A 20,852-nucleotide genomic window follows, 5' to 3' on the forward strand; every position below is an offset into this window, starting at 1 on the left:
CAACCTTCTGCAAAAGGAGAACAGGTGTTGAAGGACCCTGCAGATCTGGCTGCCTCATGTTTTCAGCTGCTGAGGCTGATTCCATCTGGCCCAGAAGCCTTGTTTATGCAGAGTTTTCCCACCTCTCTCCTCACTTGATCAGCAGAGACAAACAGTCTGCTGGGATGATGGAGACCATAGGTGTGATGTCTTTGTATGGGAACGTCATGGAGGGTGCAAATGTTAGTTGTGATTCTTTTGTAGCTAGTTTGTTTATTTTAATTCTTTTATTTTTCAGTATATTTAAGTGTTATCTTAATTGTGGCATTTAATTAGAAACGTGTAGTCTAACAAAAATCATATGCATTATTTTTCTCACTGCTATGAATCATTTGGTTAAATATGTTTTGGTATAGAATATTAGCTATATTTTTTCTGTTGTTACTGTGGGATCAATGAAATATTTTCCTTATACAAACTGGTTTGTGTAAAATGATGATTTATGGAAGTCAGAAATAACTGGAGTTAAAACAGAGCCTTGCCAGCACTTAAATCAAATTGTTTATACCTAATGTGAGGAAACAGGTAGAGGATAGAAGATAGGGTCTCTGTATCATGACTTTTATTGAAAGACAAGATTCTCCCCCCAAAGATAGACATTTTCCTAAAGTGGGGAATAAAATGCCTGGTGTTTTATTGTTACACAGTAACCCACTATCATTTTTTATTTTTTTATACTAAGAAATATATGCTGTTGAGACAGATAGTAAAGCATGTAAAAGTTTTATAATGTTATAGTAGTATATTTTAGCTAAGTGTAGACTTTATTCAGACCATGTTTGCCTAGTTTTGAATGTTAAGTAAATTATTTCTTAATCTAGTAATTCTAATTGATCCCATCCCAGTTACTTACACTACAATGCAGTCTTTCATAGAAATATTTGTTGTTTTTCAAATTGTTTCATTTATGCAATGTAAAAATAGCTCTATGAGACTTCAGTTACATTTCTTTGTCAATCGGCACCAATAGAAAAGTTAATGGAAAGTCAGCAGTTTGAACAATGTATGTACAGATAATACCGTACAAAATTAAAAGGAATTTCTTAACTGGAATGAGAACTATAGTTATAGCTTGGGTAATTTCATAAAACGTTGCCCATTTACATCGGACCTCTAAACAATAATAAAGTTTGCGCATTGAGACATTGCAGCTTGCCAAACTTGAAAAAGTAGGTTAGGTGCATTTTATTCGTTGGGGTCCAGGTGAAACAGTGCCTAATCAGGTTAACTTTATCAGACTAATTCAAAATTTGTGTGACAGCAAAACAAAAGCCACATTTAGTCACTTTTCTGTTTGTTTCACAAAGCCTCAAATGTTACCAGAAACAATAAAAGTGCCCATTAGCATGATGTAGGTGGACATGTCATGTGCCAGATACTTATCGATTAACATTAGAGTCCCTGAAGCCTATAAAAATATTCGTAATATCAGGCTACCTTAAATTCCCACGCACTTTGTCAGCAGCGTCTTTGTTTTGCAAATGTGTCAATCAACACTAGCAGCATGCAGCCTGCTATCCCATCCCCCATCAAGGCAGCTGAAATCAAGTCAGACACAAAATTCTCAGAGCAGGAAGTAAGGTGTCTGCAATTGTATAGGGTAAATAATATATCGTTATTTGGAATGCAATAATCTGTAAATGTAGGATGACATTAAATCCAAGGCAAGAAATGCTGAACACGTAGCTAAAGCAGAAACTTTTTTCATGTTATACTAATTGACAAAAACTTGACTTGAAATGTATAGTGTGTGAAGTCCAAATATCAAATAAACTCTTTCACAAAAGTTACAACAAAACAAGTGCGCTTTTATTCAAGAATATAACCGAAGAAAAAGAAATTGTTCAATTTACTTGTTGCTGGCAGTGTGTAAAAACTGAAGCTCAACTATCAATCGATACCAAGTAGCCATGTACGCTTGGTTGGTGCAGAGGTAAGGACTGCTGCCTAATAATCATGAGGTTGTGGGTTCGATCTCAGGTCCTTCTCGCATTTACCGTTTTAAGTAGTGAGCTGCTATTATTGTTACTATTACAGTGGAACCTCGAGATACGATCACCTCTGTATACGAGAAATTCAAAATACGAGGAAAGTATGAGCGAAAAATTCAGATCTAAATACGAGCATTGGCTCACGTAACGAGCCACGAGCCAGGCTGTGGGTATAGCTCGCGGTTTAGCGAGGGGGCGTGGTAGCTGTAGCGAGCCGCAGGGCGATCTGCGGAGTCTGCGTTTCTCACCTAAGTGCACAGGTGGGAAACTGCCCACATCCATGATTTGTCCTGTGGCTGATGGGCTGGGCAGGGTTGCCACCCGTCCTTTAAAATACGGAATCGTCCAGTATTTGAGAATGAAATTGCGCGTCCCATTTTGAATCAATACGTATGCGTCCCTTATTTTTTTGTATTAAAAGTGGTAACCCTAGCAGCTGCCATGTCTTCCCCGCATATATAGAGAAGCGCGAGCCGGTTAAGGGGGAGAAGAAGGAAAAGAAAAGAGAGGAGAGAGAACGGAGGTTGCAGGAGGAGGCAGGACTCCGCAGCAGTAGGAAGTCGGTGCGAGAGAGCGAGCGAGTACAGGCTCGCGTGTAGCTGAACAGGCGAGCCAAACAGCTGAAGCAGGACGGTGTAGAGAAGGTCAGCTGCATTAAGTGTCTCGCCTGTTGCAGAGCCCGCATGGGAGAAGCAGGTGAGACGCTAACAGAGAAGAAGCACCGGGGATTGTCATCTGTTTTTTGAAGACTGCTTCCTGTTGACGTTTTAACCTCGTGTTAAAGGATTGTTATTCTTATGTACTTTAAACCTCCACTTCACAACTGTTTTAAGGGTTAAAGATTTATTGAATGCTCTACTGCACTTTGGACACCTGTTTTGATTCTTTTAATAATCAGTTATATTATTTACCAGTGTTATTTATTAAAGGTAGACTACAGTATATATAATTTATCAGTGTTATTTGTTAGGAAAATTGATTTTTATGTTAATATATTTGGGATGCGGAACGGATTAACTGGATTTCCATTATTTTCAATGGGGACGTTTGTTCTAGATACGAGAAATTCGCTATACAAGCTCAGTGCTGGAACGAATTAAACTCGTATCTAGAGGTTCCACTGTATATAATAAAAACATACATTTGATTTGACTCTGTAACAGCCAGTGTAAATTTACGGTACTTGTAAAAGTTACTGCTGAAAGGATAAAAGCAGACACACAAATGCAGCTCAATCATTACTTTTTGGTATCTTGTTGAGCCAACAGACAGTGCAGTGTCTATGGTTGATGTCACTTTTCCTCGCACACGGACATTCACATCAACATGTCATTTGTACAATTTTTTTATTTGAGAATCCAAGAATAAAACTGAATGGGGAAAAAAAATCCATCCATCCATTATCCAACCCGCTATACCCTAACTACAGGGTCACGGGAGTCTGCTGGAGCCAATCCCAGCCAACACAGGGCGCAAGGCAGGAAACAAACCCTGGGCAGGGTGCCAGCCCACCGCAGAATAAAAAAAAATCATTCAAATTTAAGTTTTATTTTTATCTTAAGTTTTTATTTGAGAAAAAAAATTGTTCAAATTCAATTTTATTCAAGAAAATTTTGAGAAAAAAATTGTTTAAATGATACGAATATCCTTGTTTGAGGAAAAGTAACATCTTTTACAAGTACCATAAATTTACACAGGATGTTACAGACTCGCATCAAATGTGTGTTTTTGTTATATGATAATAATATAATAATAGCAGCTCACTGCTCAAAGCACTAAATATAAAGAAGACATGGGATTTGAAGTTATTACTGCGCCATTGCTAAACGTTAGCTTATCCACTGCGCCATCTGCGCAGATCCATGACAGAGCAGTGTTACAACCGAGACAACTGGTTGAAAATGACACACAAACACACACATATGTGAACATCTTTTATTTTGTACCAATTGATAGTTGGGCTTCATAAACGTGTCAGTTGAGCGATTTATTTTTCTTCAGTTTTATTCTTGAACTAGCAAAATACCCGCGCTTCGCAGCGGAGAAGTAGTGTGTTAAAGAGGTTATGAAAAAAAAAGGAAACATTTTACAAATAACGTAACATGATTGTCAATGTAATTGTGTTGTCATTGTTATAACTGTTGCTGTCTTTTATTTATATATATATATATATATATATATATATATATATATATATATATATTATTATATATATATATATATATATTATATATATATATTATATATATAATATACACACACACATAAACATTTATATACATATACATATATATACATATCTACATATACACATCTACATATATATACACACATACATAAACACACACATAAGACTTACTGAGTGAAACGGGCTTTCATTGACAATCATGTTAACGTTATTTTTAAAATGTTTCCTTTTTTTTCCATAACCTCTTTAACACACTACTTCTCCGCTGCGAAGGGCGGGTATTTTGCTAGTATATATATATATATATATATATATATATATATATATATATATATATATATATATATACATATACACACATACATGCAGTTTTAATAACACAGAAATCAATATAAACATTAACATCATTATCATATGAGAATATGAAGTAATATATAAGAAGCACATTTCATGTAAATATAAATTATTAAACAGTAAAATCTTCTTCTGTAATTTGCTACCGTGGCAATTTGTGTCTGTCCAGGATTTTAAATGACCTGTAGCTCGCAAACCGTTGCACCTATACACTTGAAATGTGGTACACATATAGTACGTCACGTCTACTATCCGCTTTATGGGTGATGATTGTTTTAGTCTTTTTATCTTTTATTTTATTGTAGAATCAACTCCTATCTGCGCACAGCAGGGCAGCCGTGGGCGGATGCGTATGGTGTATTCAGTCGATGTTATCGTGCATTGCGCTGTCAGTGGTATTTTGATAAAAGAATTTGAACAACATATAAGAAGCGTATAAATTATTAAACAGTAAAACATTAACATTTAAGAAGTAAAGTTACATTAAGTACTACTGCTGTGCCTTCGGGTATACCTCATTTTTTGTTTGCCCATTACATGCTTAAATGTATACATTTTTTGGTGCACCTACCCGAGAACACGCGACATATAACCGAGTGTGGGAGAAGCATGGATTTTAAACACGCGTTGAGTTCATCTGCTGGTCTCCCTCGTGAAATAAGTGGTAATGTTTGACTAAAAACTACAGCGAGTAAAACGACATTACCTCCTATTTTTTTTTTTACGATCTCTGAGATCTTGCTTTTTTCGGTTCAAGGCTTCATAAGCTCTTTTATGTTGTATGGTGTACTTATCCCAAACCATCATCTTTGAATGTTGCAAGACTTTCGCCTTGTATGTAGATCGGGGTAATTACATTCATTGCATTCCTAGTCTGAATCACAATGTGATTGTATGGGTGGTTACCTGGCACTGTAGGGTTGCCACCCGTCCTTTAAAATACGGAATCGTGCCACGTTTGAGAATGAAATTGCGCGTCCCGTTTTGAATCAATACTGGACGGGATTTATCCCGTATTTTTTTTATCATTTTTTTTTTAAAGCAGCGTCTCATGCAAATAATCCCACACGCATTTTATGAAGATGCCTCCTTTCCTACTTTTGATTGGGTAATACTTGATGTCATCGTTAGTTTGATTGGTGTTTTTAACTGTCCAGTGAGGAGGGCGTGTCTTTTAAGTACAGTCTGCAAAGTGTTGGCACTGAGATGTGGCGTCAGCGCCATACTTGAAGCCCCTAACGTTGCGGTCAGCAAGTCGGCTAACATCCGCCATGTGCCGTCTTTCAGTTGCGAGAAGCAGATCATAGAATGGTTGAAACTGTTGCCCCTAACGTTGCGCCACGGCGTGTGGTTCGTTTATACCTCGTGTGTTGTCATTAAAGTTTTATCTCGCGAATATGTTATTGCAATCCGCAGCGGGAGCGTTTCTATAAACTTAATTTAAACTTACGTTTTACACCGTGCTTTCTTTCCCTTATGAACATGCTTGAATGCTTAACTCGCTCCGTTGTCAATTGTTTAATTAATTTTTTGCTGTTAGCTGTTCGCGGCTCTTCCTCCATTTCCCCCTACTTCGTTCTTTTATCTCGCGAATATGTTATTGCAATCCTTAACGGGAGCGTTTCAATAAACTGATTGAAAATAGTTTTGCATTTACCTTTTTAGTAAAAGGCGAGCTTTTAAGCCTGAGAAATCAGCCCGTAAATGCACACGTTTAATTGCACATGTGTTAATATGTATGGTTACACAGTATTAAAAGACAGTGAACAACGTCAGTTACCTTTGTTCCCGCGTTTCATAAAAGGTGAGCTTTTAAGCCTGAGAAATCACCCCGTAAATGCACACGTTTAATTGCACATGTGTTAATATGTATGCTTACACAGTATTAAAAGACAGTCAAAAATTAACGTCATTTACCTTCGTTCCCGCGTGTGACTCGTGCTGTAAATCTCTTCCTTGTTTTTAGTTCACGTGATTACGTAGGAGGCGTGATGACGCGATACGTGACTCCGCCTCCTCCATTACAGTGTATGGACAAAAAATATGTTCCAGTTATGACCATTACGCTTCGAATTTCGAAATGAAACCTGACTAACTTTTGTAAGTAAGCTGTAAGGAATGAGCCTGCCAAATTTCAGCCTTCTACCTACACGGGAAGTTGGAGAATTAGTGATGAGTGAGTGAGTGAGTGAGTCAGTCAGTGAGGGCTTTGCCTTTTATTATTATAGATAAAAGCATACTTGTTTTATTACACCTTTTGTGAAAGTGTCTCTTGGATGTTTGGGCTTCACACATCCTACCCCTCATGTCTAAAATGAGAGAATAAAACTGAAAAAAAAAATGCTAATTTTGACAAGTACTATAAATTTACACCGGCTGTTAGAGACACAAACCAAATATGTTTTTATTATATAATATTAACAATAACCGCAGCTCACTACCCAAATTGGTAAATTTGGGAAGCAGCTGGTATCAAAGGCACGACCTCTTGATTACAAGTCGGCCGTTCTTAGCATTGCACCATGCAAGCTGTCGTATCAACCGCCTACCCTAACCTGTTTTCTTTTTCTTTGGTTATATTCTTGAATAAAAGTGCACTTGTTTTGTGTTATACGTGTACCTTTTGTGAAAGTGTTTATTTGATATTTGGACTTCAGGCTTCACACATTATACACCATGTGTACATTTTGTCAGTTATTACTAAAACATGAAAAACGTTTGTTTTAACAATGTGTTTACATAGACTGTTGTAGACACGGAACACACACACGAAATGTATGTATTCCAAATGACGATATATTATTTATCCTATAAAGCGCTAGGTACTTCACTCCAAGATAAACACTGAGCACCAAGAACCTTCTTTGCGAATTGAACTGCGGCGGTGGGCAGGGGGAATGGGATACCAGGCTGCTTGCTGTTTGTGCTGATTGACACATTTACATCACAAAAGACGCTGACGGAAAGGTGCAAACGGATTTAAGGTGGGCTGGGATTACGAGTTTTTTTTGTAGGCTTTGGTAATTCTATTGTTAAAGCTGTGAGGATTTCAGCAGGGTGATGCCTTCATCTGACTGAATGCGGGGTGGGGGGTGTAGCAGGCTGGATTCTGCTAACCCACACATTTGCAAAACAATAGCAGACTATTAGCGCAGTGATAAGGAGCTACAAGCTTCTTGGCATATGTCAGGAAAATTTAAAGAGGTCCGGAACAACAAAAAACATCATAAGCTTCAGGAATTCTAGTGTTAAACTGATCTACTGCATCATAACTGCAGTCAAGGTTTCAGCAGACCAACTGGACAGAAGACTGTTCAAGGCTTTTTTTGCCCTTAAGTGACCATACCAGAGCAGGACCAATACATCAGACTGGTCTAACTGAAAGACTTTCAGAATGAACTGTTGCTCATACAGTTTCTGACTCCACTGGTAGACAAAATACTTACATCACTGTATGAACAGTGAGGAACAGTTGCCATGCTTATGGTCTTGGAACAGGGCAAAGTGATAATAATCCCCTGCTCATTCCCATAACCTAAAGCAGGACTTCGCAAGACTACGCACAGCTACTAGTCACAGCTGTCCTGAAGTATGCTAGTCTGCATTGAAACATTAGTACAATTGTGAGGAAAGGTCATGCTGGTCCTATTCGCATAGATTTTCGCATCTGATTTGTCTCTCATAGTTGAGGTATACCTATGATGAAAATTACAGGCCTCTGTCATCTTTTTAAGTGGGAGAACTTGCACAATTGGTGGCTGACTAAGTACTTTTTTGCCCCACTGTATATGTATATATTATATATGTATATCTATACTAATAAAAGGCAAAGCCCTCACTGACTCACTCACTCATCACTAATTGTCCAACTTCCCGTGTAGGTGGAAGGCTGAAATTTGGCAGGCTCATTCCTTACAGCTTACTTACAAAAGTTAGGCAGGTTTCATTTCGAAATTCTATGCGTAAAGTTCATAACTGGAACCTTTTTTTTTGTCCATATACTGTAATGGAGGAGGCGGAGTTATGTATCTTGTCATCACGCCTCCTACGTAATCACGTGAACTGAAAACAAGGAAGAGATTTACAGCACAACTGAAACGCGGGAACGAAGGTAAATGACGTTAATTGTTGAGTGTCTTTTAATACTGTGTAAGCATACATATTAACACATGTGCAGTTAAACGTGTGCATTTACGGGGTGATTTCTCAGGCTTAAAAGCTCGCCTTTTATTAAAAAGGTAAATGCAAACTCTTTTCATTCTGAAGGGCACAAACCACGTTGGATTTCAGCCGTTAAACGCACAAAAATGTCGGTACACCAGATAAATAAGCGCAACATATTACCAGTTGTATTGTATGCTTACAATACAATATAGAAATGTGTTAATCGTTAACTAATAGTATGGGATGGTGTTTTTCGACTTGCGCCTTGATTTAAACGATTCCATGTCTTGGTGGGTTTGCGTAGCTTATTGTCAATATCTTTACACCTGTTTTTAAGACTTATTGGCTTTCATGAAAAAAGTTAGGGCTTTGCTACAGGATACACCCTCCACAAGTTAAGGAAGTAAAAATAAAGGTATATATTTCTGTTTTATTTAAACCTTTTAAGGTCGTATGCATAGCCCCATTTGGCTGTTTTAGTTTTTTTTTTTTTCTTTCTTCAGTAAGATTTAATCTCCTTAAAGAAAAACAACATACGCATTTTACTTTTTTTGTATCTCTTTAGTAATATTTTAGTGTAAAAGGATAACCAGTATTTAAACCTTTTATCTTACTTTATAAAGTTATTTTACACAATGTTGAAAAATTAATAAGTAAGCTACATATTTTGGCAGCTGCTGCTTTAATTTTCAATGAAATGAAAAAAGCTCTCCAAGAGAAAACCTCAATGAAGAAGAAACAGTTTGCACCATCTAAAAAGGAGAAACCCTCATTTATAAAGGTTTGCTGCAGATTACTTAACTGAAAATAAATGAATAGCTCCTATGTGTATAATACATATTTATCTATTTGACTTATGCCTTTATTCCAGCAACTTGCAACATCTGAGGTACAATTTGTTACATTACTTTTGTTTTTTGCAGCACAGGCAGGTGAAGTGACTTCCTCAGGGTCACACAGTGGTGTCAGTACCAGGATTTGAACTGACAAGCTCCGGGTTTGCTGAAATATTACTGAAGAAAGAAAAAAAACTAAAACGGGCAAATGGGGCTGTGCATACAAATGTCCATCCATCCATTATCCAACCCGCTATATCCTAAATACAGGAGCCAATCCCTGCCAACACAGGGCACAAGGCAGGAAACAAACCCCGGGCAAGGTGCCAGCCCACCGTAGGGCACACACACACCCACACAACAGGGACAATTTAGAATCGCCAATGCACCTAACCTGCATGTCTTTGGACTGTGGGAGGAAACCGGAGTTCCCGGAGGAAACCCAGATAGACACGGGGAGAACATTCAAACTCCACGCAAGGAAGCGAACCCGGGTCTCCTAACTGGCACCTTTCACTGCGCCACCATGCTGCCCGCATACAAACTTAAAAGGTTTAAATAAAACAGAAATATATACCTTTATTTTTACTTCCTTAACTTGTGGAGGGTGTATCCTGTAGCAAAGCCCTAACTTTTTTCATGAAAGCCCCTTTCAGTCAATAAGCCTTAAAAACAGGTGTAAAGCTAAACTTGCAGCACCACTATTCAATTACACTTGCCTAACGCCTCTCCTAAGGGGAGATACTGTGGGATCTAGGCATCAGTCAAAGCACCAATCACAGGCCCGATTTAGAAAGCGGGAAGCTGTGATTTGTCGTCTCCCTCCCATGTAACAATCACAGCCCATGTCACAACGCACTATGTATGTATGTGTATATGTGTATATGTGTGTGTGTGTGTGTGTGTATATATATATATATATATATAAAATATATACTGTATGTAGATATGTGTATATGTAGATATATATGTGTAGATATATATGTGTGTGTATATATATATATATATATATATATATATATATATGTCCCAAAGCAATCGCAGTCTCCCAGCGCTGTAGCAGTTCGCCGTAAAAGCGAATCCGAAAAGATCGTGGACATGCTATAATCGCCTGCCGTCGATGGGTGATACAAGGAACATTATAAATGTGCAGGGCCCTGCCTGACTGCTGTGTCTGTGTATAAATAACTGCGCTGTTGCTGTTTTAAGCAAGTACTCACACGTCACAGCACACACACACATACACACGAGCGAGCACATACACGCGCACGCACACACAGTCACAATGCTAATGCTGTAGTAAATAGTATATGCTCGTACGGATGTTGACTATATGAGTGAGGCACGCCGACTCAGACGGAGAATAGGAGACGGTTGCCCACAATCCCGCAGCGAGAGAGAGAACCACCATCAGCTCAGTTGTGATCACATGACTCTCAGCAGACAAAGCGTATACATACTACTCGTACTGCAAGACCTTGCTCGTTTATCAAGTTAAAATTTATTAAAAATTTTTGCTCGTCTTGCAAAACACTCGTAAACCAAGTTACTCGCAAACCGAGGTTCCACTGTATATGTGTATATATACAGTAATCCCTCGCTACTTCGCGGTTCACTTTTCGCGGATTCACGACTTCGCGGATTTTTAAATACAAGTGATTGCCCGCCTATCGCGGAAGTTATGTTCCAGACCCATCAGCAACAGGAGAAAATCCGTGATATAGAAAGACCATATAAATAAACATTTTTTTAGTTTAAGCCTTAAAATACCCATCCCACATGCTTTAAACACATGTAAACTTATAAAACACACTTTGTTAACACATATGATATGTGGATGTCGGGCTAAGGATATAAGTAACATCTCACTATTATAAAACATTTTAACTTCACGCAAGACGAGACAGGAAAATTGGTGATGTACACCTAAAAGCCTGATTGTACAGGCTTTTAAATTATTGACACGCAGAGCGACAAGCAGCACAAACCCAGCACAAAGTCCACTTCTCCTTAGCGTTCATTCAGCTCCCCACCCCCTTGACAATGCGAACTGCGCTTCCGGGGAGGGGGGGTTTGAGCGAAGGTGCGTTCAGCTCTCACACACCCACACACACACACTCCTCGAGCAGAGCGACAAGCAGGCATTTTGGCAGAAGCAGCACAAAGTCCATTTCTGCTCAGCGTGAGTTCAGCTGCCCCCCTTCACAAAGCGAGTGCAGACACATTGACGTCTGATCGCTGCGTGCAGGCAGTGTGCAGTGTTGGTCTGCGGTGTTTAAGAATGTAGAAAGTGTTTAAGAGCATAGGAAGTGTTTATAAGAGTGTGGGAAAGGTTAACAAGAGAGTGAGAAAGGTTTATAAGAGTGTGGGAAGGGTTTATAAAGCCTTAAAATATGTATAAATAATAAAATAAATATAGGTCGCTACTTCGCGGATTTCACCTATCGCGGGGGGGCTCTGGAACGTAACCCCCGCGATAGGTGAGGGATTACTGTATGTATGTGTGTATATATGTATATGTGTATATCAAGCCGTACCTCTAACATAATATTTTCCCCTCAATCGACGGTTTAAACACAAGCACACAAAAGCAGGTATGTCAAATAAGTGAATAAATATATTAAATGGAACACAATAACAAAACACTACTGCACATTCCCCACATAGCAAATATATATGTACAGTATATCCCTCCACCAAAGCAGCAACGTGAAAACACTATAATATATATAATATCCAATAATATATATAATATGGTGTTTTCACGAAACTTCACACCATATCAGCATTGCAGAGCCTGGTCTGAAAGGGGTAAACATTTATGAAATAAATGTTTGTGAAAACATTATCAGCTGAAAATTATGTCTTGTATTTGTGCATAGCTGGGGTATTTCAACAGGCAGAAAGGCATTTCAACATTGCAGTTTTATAAACTGCCGTTGAAAAACCCACAAATACAGTATTGTGACTTAGCAGCCAACAAATGAGAAGAGTGGAGGCTCCCCAGCTGTTCACAAGAGGATTTTTCTGAAAGTTTTTTTTTTTTGTTTTGTTTTTCTTTTTTCTTAAACAAAATCAGCTGAGGGTGGGAAGGCTTCAGGGATCTGTGGTATCCGGGGTGAACTTCTCCTAGCTGGTGGCAAGGCTCCTGGCATTGCTCGCAATTTTTTGTTTCCATTTGGGAGACGGGCGTCATCCCAACGAACTGGAACATAGGACTTGCTGTCCCTATCTGGAAAGGGAAGGGTGATCGTCTGGATATCATGGCCAGCTTGTACATTGGTACCGTGAGTGATGTACAGAGTGGAGCCAGAACCTCTGCATTTTTCCCAGTTGATTCTGGGGTTCATTAGGGGTGTGTTCTTGCTCCTACTCTGTTCGATGCTTGCATGCACAGCATGTTGGGCAAGGTCATGGGGTCCAGCAGCTGTGGGGCATCTGTTGATGAAGATAGATTCACTGATCTTGACTTTGATGCGGTGATCTTCGCGGAGTCAGTGGAGGCTCTGATCGGGGCTCTCAAGAGACTGAGCGGGGAGTCTGAGTGTCTGTGTTTGCGAGTGTCCTGGATAAAAACCAAGATCCAGGCCTTTAATGACCTCTTAGGCACAGCCATCAGCAGTGACTGTTTGTGGAGAGAGTGTCGACCTTGTCGAGAGGTTTACTGACCTCGGCAGTGAAATTCCTATCGCTGGCGACTCTTCCTATGATGTCAGTTGACTGATTGGGACAGCATGAGGGGTCATGAGGTCGCTGGAAAGGGGTGTGTGGCGCTCCCAATATCTGTGCAAAAGGACAAAGGTCCAAGTCGTCTTTCGAGTCCTGGTGCTTCCTGTCTTGCTATATGGTTTTGAGACGGACGCTATCCAGTGACCTGAGGCAAAGACTGGACTCATTTGGCACTGTCTCTCTTCTGAGAATCCTTGGGTACCGCTGTGTCGAATGAGCAGTTGCTCATGGAGTCCCGAATGAGGCACATTAATCTGCATTATGAGGGAGCACCACTTACAGCACTGCAGTCATGTGGCACAATTCCTCGGGGGTCATCCAGTTCGCAGGATCCTCATTCTTGAGGACCCGAGTGGCTGGACCAGGCCAAGGGGGACGCCCAAGGGGGACGCCCTGGCTGCGGCAGATAGAGGATAATTTCCAGAGGGTGGGCACATTTATGAAATTCTCTACAAAACTGTTTAAGCTGAACCCTAATCTAAACATATACGCTATCACTACCGCAGCCTTTGCTACTAGAAATGTTGGCCTTAGATTGCTGTTCAAAATAGTTCAACATTGACCCAAAGACACACACACATTAATATTAGTGGCTCAGTGGTTGTATGGGGTCACAATGAAGATGAATGTATCTAAGGAGTTAAGAACCCTCTGAATAATTGATTATTAATTCCATTTCATTACATTTTAATTTTGCTTTGCAAAATAAACATTACAAATCTGTGTTGGTCTTAAGGTATAGAGTACATTAAGAAATACGTTTTTAATTTTTAACACCTATGGTTTTAGTCTTAATGCTTTTAGGAAACTCACAACTTACTAATTTTTTACTCTGGAGTTCTATCGATTTTCTTATTGACTAATGTTCATGTAAAAGTGTGAGGTCAAAAAAATGTAAAACTAAATTTTATTTTTTTTACAGTTTCTGTCAATGTGGACAGGGAAGATGAAAACACTTGTCCCATTATTCAGAATTGTATGTGCCATCTTGTAGATCTGACTGATCGAGAGGATAGTTTACCTAATCGGCTTGATCAGCACAAGAGCTCTACTTCAGTGTCACACTTTGAAAATGAAGCCAATAAACAAGGAGAAGACATGGATTGGCTGGCTATTGATAAAAAATATTGTTATATGAACAAGAGGACACCACGAAGATCCCTGAGCCTCCCCGAAGGCATTAATGAACATGTGGAAAATGGAGCTGTACTGCCTGTGTCCTACAAAAATAGCACAGATAATCTGGAGCTTGATGAGCCCTGTACCTCACAAAATGTTGTATGTCCCAGCAGGAAAACAAAGGATTGTATTCCAGAAGTTGTAATCACACAAGCTAAAGTTGAAGAGCAGAATGAAGAAATAGAAGAAGTGGTGAGTGATGATTTGGACTTATGCAACTCTGTACCTTCAAGCACATCCACTTGGATGTCAGTTGCCGATCGGATTCGACGTTTTAATAAGCTGACATCCCGACTTTGGTCCCCCTCCCAGAGCTTTGCTTCAGAATCTCGAGGTTCTTCATTCTTTCAGCGTGCTCCAGTCTTGAAAGTAGCAGAAAAATTTGAAGGTGGTTCTAAGATTTTAAAGAGAAGAGGTGCACGGAGGTTTGGAAGGTCTCTAAGCCATGAGAGTGCAATTGGCATATTAAATGGGTTTCAGAGGGATGAGGCATATGTTGAAGATCATAAAGAGTACAATTTAAGTCCACTTCTGTCCCCTCCATTGCATCTTGCAGATCCCAAAATAATTTGTGAGCCCCATCTTTTCAATAACTCGAGCAATAACCTTACTGTAGGCTCTCCTATTTCAATAGAAAACATGGAGATGGCTGATGATTTAAAATCATCCCCAGAGTCTGATTCGGCCCTACATTTTGTAGTTGCAGGGGAGCAGCAGCGTTACAAGGGTTCACCAAGATGTCCCTTGTCAGCATCCAGAATGACCCCTGTACGTGAATCTGTTGAACTTTAATTTTTGATGTTGAATCTTTGTGTCTGTTTGAAAGGGGCTTTGCTTTAACAATTTTTCTTATATTTCATTGTCTGAATGTTTTTTATTTATTTTCTTTTTGGAAAATAATGGTCATTACAATAAAATATTTTTAAGTATATTCAATCATTTATCTTTTTAGTACAGTAATATAGATTCAATAAAATTAATAGAAAGTAACAATAAAATATAATTTTAATTAAAGTAATTTAAGGATAACAACAATAAACAGTGTATCTGCACAGGAAAGTGTTTCTTTATGGGTCATTTTAAAAGGTAATTAATGTTTGAACTTACAGCCACATTTTATGGAGAAGTCTAGATTGGGTGATTCTCCATCCTGAAGTGAGAATTGCTATGGAAACATTTTAGGGAGAATCAACAGCTTTGAAAGGTTGTACTGGTAGTCACCTGATTGAAAGTATTATAGAAATAATACATTTTCTCTAAGTGAAAGGCTTCAGCTTTCAGTGCAATAAGGCTAAATATTTTATTTTTGTAAATTTTAACTATCCATTTGGGTGGTCCATAAAAAAAAAAACTAACAGATTCAAGTTATCCATGAGGCTAGTTTTATTTTTTATCATATTTTAAACAAATACAGAAAATTGAAATGAAAATAACATTTAGAAGTACAATAATCCCTCGCTACTTCGCGGTTCACTTTTCGCGGATTCATGACTTTGCGGGTTTTTAAATACAAGTGATTGCCCGCCTGTCGCGGAAGTTATGTTCCAGACCCATCAGCAACAGGAGAAAATCCGCGATATAGAAAGACCATATAAATAAACATTTTTATAGTTTAAGCCTTAAAATACCCATCCCACATGCTTTAAACACGTGTAAACTTACAAAACACACTTTGTTAACACATATGATATGTGGATGTCGGGCTAAGGATATGTGTAACAGCTCACTATTATAAAACATTTTAACTTCACGCAAGACAAGACAGTGAGACAGGAAAATTGGTGATGTACAGGCTTTTAAATTATTGACAGGCAGAGCGACAAGCAGCATAAAGCCAGCACAAAGTCCACTTCTCCTTAGCATTCATTCAGCTCCCCACCCCCTTGACAATGCGAACTGCGCCTCCGGTGAGGGGGGTTTGAGCGAACGTGCGTTCAGCCCTCACACACGCACACACACACTCCTCCTCCTTCCGAAAGCGCAGAGCGACAAGCAGGCATTTTGGCAGAAGCAGCACAAAGTCCATTTCTGCTCAGTGTGAGTTCAGCTGCCCCCCTTCACAAAGCGAGTGCAGACACATTGACGTCTGATCGCTGTGTGCAGTGTGCAGTGTTGGTCTGCGGTGTTTAAGAATGTAGAAAGTGTTTAAGAGCATAGGAAGTGTTTATAAGAGTGTGGGAAAGGTTAACAAGAGAGTGAGAAAGGTTTATAAGAGTGTGGGAAGGGTTTATAAAGCCTTAAAATATGTATAAATAATAAAATAAATATAGGTCGCTACTTCGCGGATTTTCACCAATCGCGGGGGCCTCTGGAACGTAACCCCCGCGATAGGTGAGGGATTACTGTAACTCCATTTGGTGGGTCTTATGTCATATGAACTGAATAGCAGACAGCTGTTTCAAACTTGCAGGCCTACCCCATTAGCACTGTCTTTGACAAAGTTGTAAAATTCATGGGATGGTGTGTGCTCATTTGAAGAATAAGCTGTCTCTCTTCCTTGTTCTTTGTCAGTATGTCATTGTACTTTTCAATGAGACTTATTCTTCTTTCAGCTGTGTTGATTTACTACCATTATGTGTGTCAACAGTTCACAAAATTTGTTTTGAAGATTAAATCATCTGTCCACTGTTCTGGTGGATTTTGGAGAAGTGAAAAAAACTTTCTTTGCCTTTTTCCATGAGGACATCAAAGAAGGATATTGTTCTTTCTGGATTGATTTGTCAGCTTAAGATGTCAAGAAATGTCTGGTAATGGTGGCCATTGCAGGCTTTCTGCCATCTTTTCGGTTGTGCTGGGACTCTGTTATCAAAAAGGGCTAAAACAGAAACTCCAACTTACTACTACAGTGGTTTTGAAACCGCTACTTAATACTAGAATGTTATGGAAGTTCCACTTACTACTAGAATGTTCTCTGAACCCTGTCTTAGGGGTACAGTGCTTTTTTTTTTCTTTTTTTTATTTATTTATTTTTTTCTTTTTGCTACTCACTTGGTAAGTTAAGAACCCCGCACAAGAATATGTATGCAGTAAAAATACAAGCAAAATTTTAAAAAAGGAGCAACCTCTAAAAGTTTCACAATTGGACCTAAATTTCACAGGTATGCAAGCTATCCCTAATGGACAAAAGTAAGCTTTGTGGAGAAATGATTCTGCAAACATCATCAATTCTTTGCATCGGTTTATGGACCACCCTACTGTCCGAATTTAATAATAGTCAAAAATTGATAAACTATAATTAAATACAGAAAGATTTAAACAGGAGTGTTTTATTGTGAAAAAGTGTTTATGAAAGGCACTTTAACCTATAAAGTTCCTTTTATATCTGTGGACAAGTTAATACTGAAAATATATATGTTATTAGCCTTGATTCACATGTATGTCCTGGCATTACCTACTTACTAACATTCATTCAGCATGGATAACTTCAAATAAAAAGCAAGAATATCTCAACACAGGCTGAATGCTAGTTGCCTTAGCTTCCATTCCTTACAGGGGGCTAGAAGCTACTTGCTGACAAGGTTTTTCTTCTGGAATTCACTGATGTGTTGATCCATCTATGAATTGCTTCCCCTAAAAGGTCTACATTTCAGAATACCCTCACAAAAGCCAACAGCCGCTCCATGGGCTACTTTTGCCAATTTTGTTTTTGTTCCTACCAGATAGGTACCTTTGAAGGTGCTACACAAACAAACAAAAGGCAAGGGCTTGCTTAAAAGACTTCTCTTGCCTGGTCATGACAGGCTGTGGTTGAATCACTATTTCTAAACGAACTTAACCTAGACGAACACGGTTTTATATTAACCCTCACCAGTCATTGATGAATGTCAGTAAACAGCAAGACAAACCTTTATTTACTGTATATTTATTTGTAGAAAAAAATTACATAAATGTTAGATATGATAAAATAAACTTGAACGATTCAAATCAAGCAGCAAGTTTTGTATCAGGTAGCAGCTTTAGCTTTTGTATTCTTAAGCTGTAATGCCTGAAAGCATTGGGACAGTAAATGGCAAAACATTTGTCTTCTTTCTCCCTGACATTTATGATCTCTTTTAAAAATACCTTTTAAAATCAGTTTATAGTGTCTTGCTGGCTGCTTTTTGCAAGATGTTGCATCAGATCAAAAACTTGGGACAACTGCTAAATTCCCATGGTCTAGTTGATTGTTAATTAAGTTTAGCTAAACATGAAACGTCTTAATCTTAAAGTCCCAGGCCTCTGTTTCACATACTCTTACCAGCATACACAAAATGGTTAGTTTAGATAAACTTAAACATATACATTTTAATAAACAATGACACTCTAACATGTTTATCCTTAATTTCCCAATATTCTTGTGTATTTTTCATACACTTCAGAATTTTATCTAGTCCTAAATTCATCACTCTTGGAAATCTGCTTTATTAATATTAATGATATCAGGAGCTCATTTGTTCCTGCTTGATGTTTCAGTTACTGAACATTTTGATTACACAATACACAATGTCAACTCTCCATATGACCTTTGGGCCCACAGGTTGAGAGCCATTATTTAAATTTTTCTAAAATAAAAACACTAAAACTCGCAGTTAAATATTACAAGTTTTATTTAGCATAGCGTAATGGCACACTTTTTTTAACCGCATTACAAGGATTCAGAATGATAAGTGGAAAAAAATTTAAGGTAGGAATCTAAGTTTAACCATGGAACATGTAATTTAAGATCACATAAATTATTTGTGTTTTAAATGTAACATATAAATTAATTATACAAAACAAATAGTATATTAAAATATATTTTTGTTTTATAGTATTTGAAAGGTCTTCAACCTAGATGGAATTCAAACAATTTGCTTTGTAATTCTTGAAATATTCCAATGTCGGGGCTAAATTGCCCATCTCAGCCTAGTTATTCTGGCCCCCTAATCATCCGCTGTTTTTAATTGGCTAACTATATCTCTCACCCCTTCACCATCTAACAGCTACTATGTAGTGAGCGTACTGGTGCAAAAATGGCTGCCATGGCATCATCCAGGTGGATGCAATACATTAGTGGTGGCTCCCCACTCACTATGAAAAGCTAAATGTAAAGAATTAATATTAATATATAGAGGAAATGGGTAGTTTTTAGATATATTTTTTAGTAACTGCACTTATAAAACCATTCATTATCACAGTTTGGAATCAATGACCCCAGTTCCTAACGTTGAATTCTTTTAAGAAGAATTTCAGTTCACATTCTGTACAAGAAGAAATAGGTGACAATACCGTATGTTTAAAAAAGTGTTTGTTATTGTTATACATCTATACTAATAAAAGGCAAAGCCCTCACTGACTCACTGACTGACTGACTCATCACTAATTCTCCAACTTCCCGTGTAGGTAGAAGTCTGAAATTTGGCAGGCTCATTCCTTACAGCTTACTTACAAAAGTTTGGCAGGTTTTATTTTGAAATTCTACGCGTAATGGTCATAACTGGAACCTGTTTGACTGACTCACTCATCACTAATTCTCCAACTTCCCGTGTAGGTAGAAGGCTGAAATTTGGCAGGCTCATTCCTTACAGCTTACTTATAAAAGTTAGGCAGGTTTCATTTCGAAATTCTACGTGTAATGGTCATAACTGGAACCTGTTTTTTGTCCATATACTCTAATGGAGGAGGCGGAGTCACGTATTGCATCATCACGTATTACGCCTCCTACGTAATCACGTGAACTGAAAACGAGGAAGAGATTTACAGCACAAGTCAAACGCGGGAACGAAGGTAAATGACGTTAATTGTTGACTGTCTTTTAATACTGTGTACTTGTAGAGTGTCTTTTAATACTGTGTAAGCATACATATTAACACATGTGCAATTAAACGTGTGCATTTACGGGGTGATTTCTCAGGCTTAAAAGCTCGCCTTTTATTAAAAAGTTAAATGCAAACTCTTTTCATTCTGAAGGGCACAAACCACGTTAGATTTCAGCCGTTAAACGCGCAAAAATGTCAGTACACCAGATAAATAAGCGCAACATATTATCAGTTGTATTGTATGCTTACAATACATATAGAAATGTGTTAATCGTTAACTAATATTATGGGATGGTGTTTTTCGACTTGCGCCTTGATTTAAACGATTGCATGTCTTGGTGGGTTTGCGTAGCTTATTGTCAATATCTTTACACCTCTTTTTAAGACTTAATTTAAAAAGGTTTTCTTTTCTTCTTAATTAAAATTTAAAAGCAATACTTCACCGCTGCGAAGCCCCTCTAGCGCTGACGTTCGATTACCGTAAGCGAGTGCAGTGAGTGTGTACGCCTGATGAGCCAAGAATAAGGGGGAAACAGGTGTCGCGTACTCTTTGCATTATTTGACAGTAAACTATTTTCATCCATTCTATGATCTG

The 20,852-nt window shown here is 38.4% G+C and overlaps 1 protein-coding gene across 1 annotated transcript in view; it reads left to right on the forward strand.

Moving 5' to 3' along the window:
* LOC114668948 (uncharacterized) overlaps positions 1–15,343 on the forward strand; it is a 94,845-nt gene extending 79,502 nt beyond the window's left edge. Inside the window, exon 13 of the mRNA XM_028824982.2 lies at positions 14,224–15,343. Within this exon, the coding sequence (XP_028680815.1) occupies positions 14,224–15,272 (1,049 nt within the window). The 3' untranslated portion in view covers positions 15,273–15,343. The remainder of the gene's footprint in view (positions 1–14,223) is intronic.
* The last annotated feature ends 5,509 nt before the right edge of the window (positions 15,344–20,852 follow it).

The sequence above is a fragment of the Erpetoichthys calabaricus genome, chromosome 18, assembly GCF_900747795.2.
Source record: "Erpetoichthys calabaricus chromosome 18, fErpCal1.3, whole genome shotgun sequence".
Taxonomy (NCBI): domain Eukaryota; kingdom Metazoa; phylum Chordata; class Cladistia; order Polypteriformes; family Polypteridae; genus Erpetoichthys; species Erpetoichthys calabaricus.